At 41.6% G+C, this 11,394-nt stretch overlaps 2 protein-coding genes across 2 annotated transcripts; both read left to right on the top strand.

Annotated features, from left to right (window-relative positions):
• Positions 1-1,239: 1,239 nt before the first annotated feature.
• Positions 1,240-2,508, top strand: LOC131675807 (uncharacterized). The gene has a single exon (XM_058954952.1). The coding sequence runs from the start codon at positions 1,240-1,242 to the stop codon at positions 2,506-2,508; it is 1,269 nt and encodes a 422-aa protein (XP_058810935.1).
• Positions 2,509-2,552: 44 nt separating this feature from the next.
• On the top strand, positions 2,553-4,337 carry LOC131675806 (uncharacterized). The gene has a single exon (XM_058954951.1). The coding sequence runs from the start codon at positions 2,553-2,555 to the stop codon at positions 4,335-4,337; it is 1,785 nt and encodes a 594-aa protein (XP_058810934.1).
• Positions 4,338-11,394: the final 7,057 nt, after the last annotated feature.

Raw genomic sequence — 11,394 nt, 5'->3', positions numbered from 1 at the left:
ATTCCCTTCGGGCCCGAGGAAGATCACCCAATGTCCCGGTTCGAGATGTACTAGCAAGCCGCGATATTCTCTACATGTCCCTTACATACACGTTCCTCAAAACCATCAATATCCAAATTTAAATGCCCCTATCTTTTCTCTTATCATTCCCAGAAGTGCCCTCTTCCGCCTACCGTACCCCAACGATGGTTTGATACGACTCCAAGACGAGACAAAACATCTGTCGAATGAACCAACAACACGAGATCTACAGTACAACATCACACGCGCAGCGCGGTGTGTTCCCGATCCGTATCTGAGCCGTACTACGAAATCGTCTGGAGGAACCCCTGCCGGCTCGAGGAAAACCGCCCGGCGTCCCAATACTTGATACATCCGTTCGAATCTGTAATCCTGGCCGTTGATCCTGATGCCGGAAACTGAAGTTTATATCCCCCCCCCGTTCAGTCTTGTCCACCCTCTCTCCCATGTCTCTAATACACAGATGTATGTCTTCACCCCCTTCTCCCCTTGAATATCTTCCCAAAACTTATGTGCCCCCCTATCTTCTAGTGTTAGTTGATCAATCCATTCGAATCTGTAATCCTGGCCGTTAATTCCTGATGCCGGAAACTGAAAGTTTATATCTCACCCCCCCCCCCCCCTTCAGCCTTGTCCACCCACCCTCCCATGTCTCTGATACACAGATGTATGACTTCACCCCCTTCTCCCCTTGAATATCTTCCCAAAATTTATGTGCCCCCCTATCTTCTAGTTTTAGTTGAACAATATTTAATCTCGTCAAGAAATGCGCAACAGTACCACTACTTTAAAATAGCCCTAATTAATTCCCCTTAATCTTGAACCACTCTTTCTAGTTATCTCTAGTTAATAAGCTTGTAAAATGTTCCGCTTAGTTAATAATTATTTTTTCTACAATCTCCCTTCTAAAAATCATAAAGTGAATTACTATACAAAGAACACACAAATGACCCGTCCCCCAAATCTTACGAATATTATATTATACCCTCTTTTATATGTATAAGTTAGCTGTAGTTTTTTTTTTTAGTTTTATTATATAAAACAAAATAATATTGAAATGTGTATCCCCCTAGTTTTAAGAAATTCAAAATGTAAAACAATGAAAAAATGGCACCTTTAAGCTAACGCATACGTGCCTTATCAAATAAACAAATTGAAAAAAAAAAGAAACCCACTGCCAATCTGCCAACAATACACATCGACACTTCTTCGTGGAAAATGCCAAACGTCTCTTTTGCAGATCCGCACTTCAATGTGCCAGGAACGATCGACATCATCATCGGTGGCGAGTGCTACCACGAAATTCATACTGGAAATCGCATATCCATCGGTGACGGTCTACCACTGCTAGTTGATATTTTTTTCGGGTGGACAGTTTCAGGAAAGGTGCCATTTGAGCCAGACGCTACTGATTCAGGAAAGGTGTGCACTTCTTCTGCCCACGCTTCGCCGGCTTGTTATATCTCTACCGTTGATCGTTCTCTTGAAACATCCCTGCAAAGATTTTGGGAACTGGAAGCCGTCGATCATAGTTCAATGTATTCCGCTGAAGAAAGAAGATGTGAAGAAATGTTTGCTAGCACCACCACTCGAAATCATTCTGGGAGGTTCGTCGTACGCCTTCCTCGGGCCGAAGATCCGCAAGTCACCCTCGGCGATTCGCGCGCAATCGCAACTCGTCGATTCTACAGCCTCGAAAGACGCCTAGAGAAAGATGCCACCGTTAAAGCCGCATACCACAAGTTCCTTGAAGAATATGCAAGTCTACACCATATGCAAAGAATCGATCCTGTCGATGATGGAAGGCCACATTGTTATCTGCCGCATCACCCGGTTTTTAAGGAGGCAAGCACTACCACCAAGATTCGCGTGGTGTTTGATGCCTCTTGCAAAACTACCTCCGGGTTTTCGTTCAACGATTCGCTTCTCGTTGGTCCAGTGGTGCAACAGGACCTCCTCTCGATCGTGATACGTTTCCGCACTCGTTCTGTGGCCATTGTTGCAGACATCGAAAAGATGTACCGCCAGATTGAAGTGCATCCCGCTGATCAGAGTCTTCAACGCATCCTATGGCGTGTCAATCCAACGGATCCACTCGAAACCTACGAACTGCGCACCATCACATACGGAACAGCTTCAGCTCCATACCTCGCAACACAGACGCTGCAGAAGCTGGCACAGGAGGAAGGAGATTTGTATCCAGTAGCAGCCGAGGCAGTCATCGAAGATTTCTACGTCGATGATCTACTGTCTGGTGCAGATGATGTACATGCTGCCATACAAAAACGCCGTCAGATATCAGCGATGTTAGATTCCGCCGGCCTTCCAATCAAAAAATGGGCGTCAAACATCCCGGAGGCTCTAGATGGTGTTCCCCAGGAGGACTTTGCTATTAAAACACTACATGATCTACAAGACGACCAGTCGGTGTCAACGCTCGGACTTGTCTGGGACACAAAGACCGATTTGCTTAGATTCAATGTCTAATTACCACTTCCGGCGACGATTCTCACCAAACGTAAGGTGTGTTCATGCAGAGACTGTGGAAGTTGAAGTCCAACGACCAGAAACCCTATGAATGGGACAAGCCGCTCCCACAGAAACTTCAAGACGATTGGAAGCAATTTCATGCTACACTTTACGCCCTCGATCAACTCCGAATTCCACGGTTTGTTGCACTACCAGCCGCTTCCAGTGTCGAGCTTCACTTTTTCTGCGATGCATCGGAATCCGCATATGGTGCTTGTTGCTTTGTTCGTTCCGAGAAAGCGGACGATGTCAAAGTCCAGTTACTGACATCAAAGTCGAAGGTGGCTCCAATTGCTACAAAGCATTCCATCGCTAAACTTGAGTTATGTGCAGCTGTATTGGCTACCAAGTTGTATCACAGGGTGAACCATGCCATCAAAATCCCCTCCAAGGTGTTCTTCTGGTCCGACTCGACTACCGTTCTTCAATGGTTAAAATCATCACCGAATCGTTGGAAGACGTTCGTAGCCAACCGCGTCTCCACCATACAAACCTCTACAGAAGGATGTATCTGGCAACATGTGCCGGGTGCAGAGAACCCCGCAGATGAATTATCCCGCGGTCTACCGCCAGCAGAACTTCTAGCAGGATCAAGATGGTGGAACGGCCCAGTTTGGCTAGCTCTTGCTCCATGTCATCGACCACACTCAGTTGTTCCAGAAGATGAAGCATCCGCCGTCATAGAAGAAGCTCGGAAGGTCGCTTTAGTTTCATTAGCTACATCCACGGCCACCTTTGCTGATCACCTGTTTACCCGATTCTCCTCGTACACAAAGCTGCGTCGGGTGGTAGCGTATTGTCTGAAGTACATCCGTTCACTGAAAGCCACGACCCAACAATCCACCGGTGAACCAACCAGCGTTCTCACCACAGCTGAGTTAACAGCAGCAGACCATGCACTAGCACGCTTAGCCCAAGCCCAGCTTTACTCGGAGGAGTTAGCCGGTCTAAATGTACCATCTAGCCACAATGAAATCCTGAAGTCATCCCCACTAAGATGGTTGAAACCCTACATATGCAAAGACGGTATTATTCGCGTCGGAGGACGCCTATCGAATGCCGAGGTTCCAGAGAGCATTAAGCATCCGATCGTCATTTCCGCCAAGCACCCACTGGCCGAACTGATAGCCAACCATCACCACAAGATTCTTCTCCATGCTGGTCCGAAATTGATGCTTTCAACAATTCGACAAAAATACTGGATCGTTGGCGCTAGAAACCTGGTTCGTCGCACATATCATCGGTGTATCATATGTTTCAGACAAAAGCCAATTCTCGTCCAACAAGCAACAGCTGATTTGCCCACATCAAGAGTAACGCCAGCACGCCCATTCTCAATTAGTGGCGTTGACTATTGTGGTCCAGTGTTTCTGAAGTCACCAGTACGTAATCGATGTCCAACCAAAGCGTACATTGCTATCTTTGTCTGTTTTGTCACTAAAGCCGTCCATATCGAGTTGGTCTCCGATCTGTCGACCCCGGCTTTCATAGCAGCCCTTCGTCGATTCGTTGCTCGTCGCGGTCGTATCTGTGAGCTTCACTCCGATAATGGCACCGCATTCAAAGGAGCAGCCAACAAACTCCACCGCATCTACGAAATGTTGAAGTCAATTGATGGTGACAGAATCCAAATCCTGAATTGGTGTGGTGAAAACGAGATCCAGTGGAAATTTATACCGCCTCGTGCCCCACACTTCGGAGGACTTTGGGAGGCAGCGGTAAAGTCCGCCAAGCATCATCTGTTACGCGAGATCGGCACGTTAGCATTAGCCAGGAAGATATGCTAACCCTTCTGACACAAATCGAAATGTGTCTCAACTCAAGACCGTTGACCCTGATCCCAACTGTACCCATTGAAGCTTTAACACCAGGGCATTTCCTAGTTGGCTCCAACTTACAAGCTATACCAGAAATGAGCCTGGCTACAACTTCAGATAACCGTCTGGATCATTGGCAACGTACCCAGAAGCTATTCCACCGTATATGGGCTCGCTGGTATCCAGAATATCTTGCACAACTTCAGTCTCGAGCCACAAAGGGATGCAAGCCTGCAGTTCAAATAGAAGTAGGGCGAATCGTAGTCATCAAGGACGATAACCTTCCACCAGCGAAATGGCCTCTCGGTAGGATCATGCAGCTTCATCCAGCCAAGGACGGGGTCGTCCGCATCGTCACCATAAGAACTGCAGTAGCTGACAACGTGGTGAGACCAGTCGCGAAGATTGCTCTGCTACCATTACCTACGCCTTCGGATCCAATCATCGTAGAAACACCGAGCGATGCAGAGACTACAAAGACCGGTAGAGTAGTCCGAAACTAACTCGATGCGCATCTGGAAGGCGATCAGGTGATTATCATTCCAATCCATTCACCGTTCCCTGTTCGTTCTACCGGGTCTTCTCTTGTTTACAGATAGCAAACGCCGGATCTTCGATCGTCGTTCGAGAGCTGTGAATCAAATGCAAACACCTGAGTTTGATTCTGCGATAGATACAAGGTCCTGCTACGGAAACATCGTGTTCATCAAGCCGATGCTCACGGATCACGAGATGAAATAAGGGCATTGAGGAGTTGAAACAGTGCCGCTGTTTCAAGGAGGCCGGAATGATCAGTACGCTGATAATGAGTGTGAAAATGTGTATATATATATTTTGTTCTTTATTGCAAATAGTTAACACTAATCATAAGTCTAACCTAGCATAATCAAATATCTAAACCTATATCTAAATTTAAACCTGCTATAACTAAATTTTAAAACAATACCTAGTATAACACTTGAATTTCGGACACGTAATTTCAACCACTAAACTCACCCTATATGCAATCTATGATAAGGGAGATAGTGAAGGATAGCGAAAGAGAGAAGAAAATGAACCAAACTACCTAACTAATCCAATCTGTACCGATCAGAGTAGTAGCAAATAGACATCCAAAGCGATCACATCCAAACACTGTCATTTTATCATACGTGCAAGATTTCAATACACAAGCTTTCCCAGAACATGTGCTGTGTTTCAATTAGTCTGGAAGATTTTTAATTAGTTTGCATTAACCGCGAGTTTGTTGCCAAATCGGGCAAGCAAAAGATTTAAGTGAACGAACTAGTGCATTCAATTAGGCGCAGTTATACTGATCGACGATTATCCATGCGTTCGGCTACCAAGGTGCAAGGTGCATGCAACAAGATACCGGCGTGAGTTAATTCCTTCAGTGGTTTCTGGTGCCGTTTGAAAGGACGGAAGAAACGCCTGTGATACCGGCGTCTGCAGCATCCACGGCTCGATCATATATTTTTGATGTTTTCACTTTTTGTCCGTAGAATTCCTGTTGCATAACACTATTAGTACAACAAACATATCACTGGGACACTGGGGGACTACACTTTATGGGAATTCTTGAGGGATTTCACGTAACTTTTCTAGTAGTTTGCGCCAGCGCAGTTGCTACGGTCACTCCATTACCGTGTTGGGACTAGGACTATAGGTGACCAATGTGGACAAAACTACTTTGATTGGTCATTAGGGACCATTCATAAATTACGTAACGCAAAAATTGCCCAAAATTGACCCCCCCATCCCCCTATGTAACAAAGTGTCACAAATTTTTCCATCCCCCCCTCCCCTGTTACGTAACAAATTCCAAGAAAAAAATTTTTTTCTTCGATGAAAACATGTTACGTAACGATCTAGTTAACACCCCCTCCCCCCTATGTCACAACTTGTCACAACTTGTCGTACCCCCTCCCCCCTAAAAGCGTTACGTAATTTATGAATGGTCACTTAGTGATCTAGACCCGCAAATCCAAGCAATGTTGAACGTATTTGAATTTATATTACATCATTCGTATTTGAATTTGTATTACATCATCATGGGGTTACCAGTTTGTGACCTCACTCTTCAATCCGTAACTCTGGAACCGAAAGTCCGATCAACTAAAAATTTAATTGGGAGTCTTACGGGAGCGTTATACCGTTCATTTGAAACTAAGTTTGTGTAAATCGGTTCTGCCATCTCTGAGAAAATTGAGTGACATTATTTGACACACACATACACACATACATACACACAGACATTTTGCGATCTCGATGAACTGAATGGAATGGGATATGACACTCGGTCCTCCGGGCCTCGGAAAATCGATTTTTGGAGCGATTACATAGCCTTTCTTTATATGAGAAAGGCAAAAAGGATTTAAAAATTACTTTTGTGTATGGATATGTGTAATATCTATACGGATACTGAAAGCTCTTTTCACCTAACGCAGCGTTCGCAGCTGTCGTGAAAAAAATTTCCTAAGGACTCGAAAATCTAAGTATACAGTATTGTTCTGTGACTATCGATGATCAAATTTCTAGAACAAATAGATGCTCTAAAGTTTGAGACAGAGCAGGTTTTTTGATAAATACAAGTGCAGGTTGGAAAATCAATTTTTTGCGCTGTTGTCCCCTAACGCGACATTTTCACCTCTCAGAATGAAAGGACAACCTGAAAAATATCAAACCCATAATATAAACGTTGTGTTAGGACTTTTAAAGTATTCAATTAAGTTTTTTGAGCTTACATCGTAGGATTTTTCAAACGACGATCTGTTAACAGTTGCATGATACGTGCAAACGTTGTCCCCTAACACTGGAATGTGTCATCTACGTGATTCATGAAATTCGTTTCTTAAAACGATTTGTGAATTACCTAAATATATAAATTATTTCTAAAAATATCTATTTCTCAAAAATTAATAAGTAAGTTTTCTTCAAAGACAAAATAATGTGTATGTTGACCTCATAGTGAATTTGTTTCTAGAGTTTATGTGTTTATCCCTTGAATAAGGCGTTGCTTTCAACCGTAAGGTAGATGTTGGAGGGTACATTAATTCATAGATCACCAAGTAATCAACCTAGCAGTGATATAAACGATTTCTCATATAATAATACTCGTAGCATCACTGAGAGCAACTGTATTTTTGATTCCCAAATTTTAGCGAAAATTTGCCTTCTTTCGCAAGATTTAAGTTATACAGGACATGGCGCAAAAATTACTTGTTACGTTTTTTACAAAAAGTGTGTAAAGAAATAAATATATCGCATATATACCTATAAGTATAAGGTCACGGCACTAAACATAGTTTGCCATTTCTCACACGGCACCCATTTCTCACTCTCACTTACTCTCCTCTCTCTCTCTCTCTCTCTCTCTCTCTCTCTCTCTCTCTCTCTTTCTCTCTCTCTCTCTCTCTTTCTCTCTTTCTCTCTTTCTATCTCTCTACATCAACTCAAATTTAATTCAGTTCTATATACACTATAATTGAAGAAATTTTATATACACTCTAATTGAAGAAATTCATGGCTATCTAGAAAAATATTTAACTTAACTGGGTAACATGGATGTTTGAAGATGAAAATTGCGTTATTTAAACTTTTCGTATCTGAATTGAATTTTAAATAAATCATATGCTCAAATATGTCATGTGAAAAGTAAGAACATATTTTTTGTGATGTATTATTGAAAATATATATTCATTGTATTAGTATGATGAAGAATAACGGATCAAAGTCTAAAAATATCCACGAATTAGCTCCGGGAAAAGAAGTCTCCCAAAGACTCCACTCTCGATGGGGGATCCAAGTAAAATGTGTCTTCTAACTTAGTGTTGTCCATTTTTGCTCTATACTAAGTGCAATTCAATTGATGTTTCAATGGCAGTCACAATTAGTAGAGAAGCGTTGGATGTACTGTGTACGGAAACGTTTGATCTGACTACATTTTTTTCCATACACATTACTGTGCAACAACAAATGAACCCGAAGGTACCCTTTTCATGACCAATGTAACAAGAATCATATTTATTCACAGAAAATTAAGACTTGCAAAGTCAAGTATGTCTATCTGTCAAGAGCAGTATTATGTCAAGTGACACTTTCATTGGCCGTTTGCGTTTCCAACAAATTAAATACTTATCCTGAAAATTGGAACCATTTCTTTTTCGAAGCATTGGTTTGTATAGCACTTATAACGGTTCAGCCAGACTAGGGCATTTACAATTACGTAAATGTTGTTTTGGGGGTTTTAAAACACAAACAAGCATTCAATTAAATTCGAAATTACTTGTTGTTAGTTTTTTGTCCAAAAACAATTAAAAAGTTAGTTGGGAAACTTCACATCCCAAACAATCTATCCATTCAAGTAGTACAAACTTTCTCGGTTGTGGTTCATTAGGAGGTAGATAACAGTCTATTATCTCTCTCTGGACTAAATCAGCCTGGATGCCGTGTCGCTGGAGTCCTGCTCTCACATCGTGGAAGGCAGCAGAAATAGGAGTCCCAAGTTAACCTCTAGCTGAAAACCAAAAGGCTGGAAAGACTAAAATAAGTCAGTAAACGGAGCATAATTGACCTCTCCATCGCTGTTACAACCGAAGCTCTAACATAATGGATGATTGTATGATTTTGTTGGCTATTTTCGGCAAATTTGAGACTAAGAGAAACGAAAGCAATGAAATTGAAAGACGGATAGGTATTCTAGAGTTCATCAGAACGGAAAACTAGGACTAAGCAGGCTCATATGGGCATGATCGAAAGGAAATGTGTAGAATCCTTTGCCTTTTGGTAAGTAGGAGTTTGGCGTTATAATCATATTAAAACGCCGGCGTCGGCGGTAAAGCATGATGATGAGTTATGTTCAATCAATGACCATGCGGTAGACTTGGGTACAACGCCCAACTCCTACTTAGCAGAAGGCAATGGTTTCTTCACATTTCCTTTCGATCATGTCCATGTCCATGCTTTCGTTTCTCTTAGCCTTAAATTTGCCGAAAATATCCAACAAAATCGATACAGTGGAACCTTGCGGCAATTAAAACATAGTCACATCCATTAATGATTGTTTCTTCGCAAAGGGTGTGGTTTAAAAAGTAGCCATGCCTCTAATTAACACAAATAGGAGAGCATTATCCAACGTTTTCGATAGCTTCTAGTTGTTGTGGACTGTATTTTCATGAAGGATGCTATTATGTTGAAAACTTAGCAAACCCCGTTTTCATTGCAATTAAAAAAAATTGCATGACCACTCCTTGTGAAATACCTAGTGCATTCATTTTTACGTATAGTGCACAGGTCTTATATTTGAGATAACAACTTACGATATTTTTGCTGTCAATCTGGTTGTTGACAGCATAGACAAGAAATACGTCTATTGTTCGGTAAATTTGCTACATATTACATCGCGTTTTGATGATTTTAAAAAGGTTGTGTCATATTGTGGTAGAAATTGTTTTTTACTCATAACGGGCAGTGCTCATAATAACATTTGGGACAGCTTTAACAGTAATACTCATCAATTGACTAACGAGTTAACTCCAAACGAGCGCAAATATTCATTATATCATAAAACCTCAGCACTTGGAAACACATTATTTTTTTGCGATAAATGAGTCTTATTTGATTAGTTAGACTTTTCATCAGATGTCGAAGTGTGTCGTAGTCCCGGGTCTACAGGAACCTTGGTGAGGAAGACTTGGTGAGCCATAAAACGTATTTTCCAACATTTGATTTTTGACTTGGATAAAGGCGTCGAATTACATATTTTTTGTCATGATAGCGGCATGCGAAGAAAGCTGACCCTCTTTGATTTATGCGTGTGTTTCAAAGCCTACTTTTATAGATTGTGAAACTATAACAAACCAGCATTTGAGTTTTTTTAGCAAGTTTCAATTTCTGTGTATGATTAGTACTCTCCATGCATGTCAGAAAACTTGTTTCCGTAATTCGAAATTCCATTTTCCAATTCGTGCATCAGATATATTTTGCCAAGAAGGCGTACCCCCGTTATTTTGTCAAAAATTCGAAGTTGTAATCTTGCAATATCATGCAAGATCAAAGCAAAATCGCAGACCAAAAATGCCTTGCCGGACAATACTTGAGATGAGTACAGGTATAGTGATGATTGGAACACTTTGCTGTTCCATTGACGTTCTCTTCAGAGATATTGAGATACTGTCTGAGATATACTGTGAGTCAAGCCGTCAACTGCGAAAATAATGCTCTCCCAATGTAAAATCGAAATCGGTTTTTCAAACCTTGCTTGTGAAATTATTGAAAAAAAAATCTCTTCTCGAATTGCCACGCGATGGAAGAAACAATCGTATGTCCGTGATCCGTAGAAAATAAGCTCAAGAAAGCACAAAGTCGAACCTAAAAGCCGAGCCATTGGAACTGGTTACTGATGTATGAGGCTCCGCCTGGTCATCATGGTCTGCTGGTGCAAGAAGAAGAGTGCTGTTTGTATCAAGGACAGGGAGGATTCTAAACAAATATTGCTCTAATGACGAAATAACCGGTCAATATAATAACTAATTTGAAAAACCTGTTTTAATCAACCTAGTGGTGCAATCGTTCCTTTCTCATATATCCAAGCTATGATTCCATAACTGGATATGCTCAATAAGTCTGCTACATTCTTATTATGCTTGGTGCCTATATGTTTTTCGCTTCTGGCATTTGGCATGTAAAATACAAATTCGATTTTTGAAATTTCTGGTATTGTATCCTACATTTGTAACCAAGTTTGTAAAAATCAGTAAGCGTTTGCGGAAAAATAGGTGTTACATAAACTTAAGAACTTGGCATTGGTCATAAGTGATCTAGACCCGTAAATACAAAGAATGTTGCACCCATTTTAATAATCATTGCAGTACCTATTTATATGGAAATTTACTGTGGGATCGCACTCTTCAACCTGTATCTCCGAAAGCGGAAGTCCGTGCAGTAAAAAAAATTAACAGCAGCTTGTGGGAGCGCTATACCGTTCGTTTGAAACAAAGTTTTTCCATATCAGTTCAGCCACGTCTTC

The sequence above is a fragment of the Topomyia yanbarensis genome, chromosome 1, assembly GCF_030247195.1.
Source record: "Topomyia yanbarensis strain Yona2022 chromosome 1, ASM3024719v1, whole genome shotgun sequence".
In the NCBI taxonomy this organism is placed as follows: Eukaryota; Metazoa; Arthropoda; class Insecta; order Diptera; family Culicidae; genus Topomyia; species Topomyia yanbarensis.
This window is presented reverse-complemented; position numbering and strand designations above follow the sequence as displayed.

Bases quoted from the DNA above. Each gene is read 5' to 3' on its own strand.
- LOC131675807 (XM_058954952.1), top strand. From the start codon at position 1,240: ATGCCAAACGTCTCTTTTGCAGATCCGCACTTCAATGTGCCAGGAACG.
- LOC131675806 (XM_058954951.1), top strand. From the start codon at position 2,553: ATGCAGAGACTGTGGAAGTTGAAGTCCAACGACCAGAAACCCTATGAA.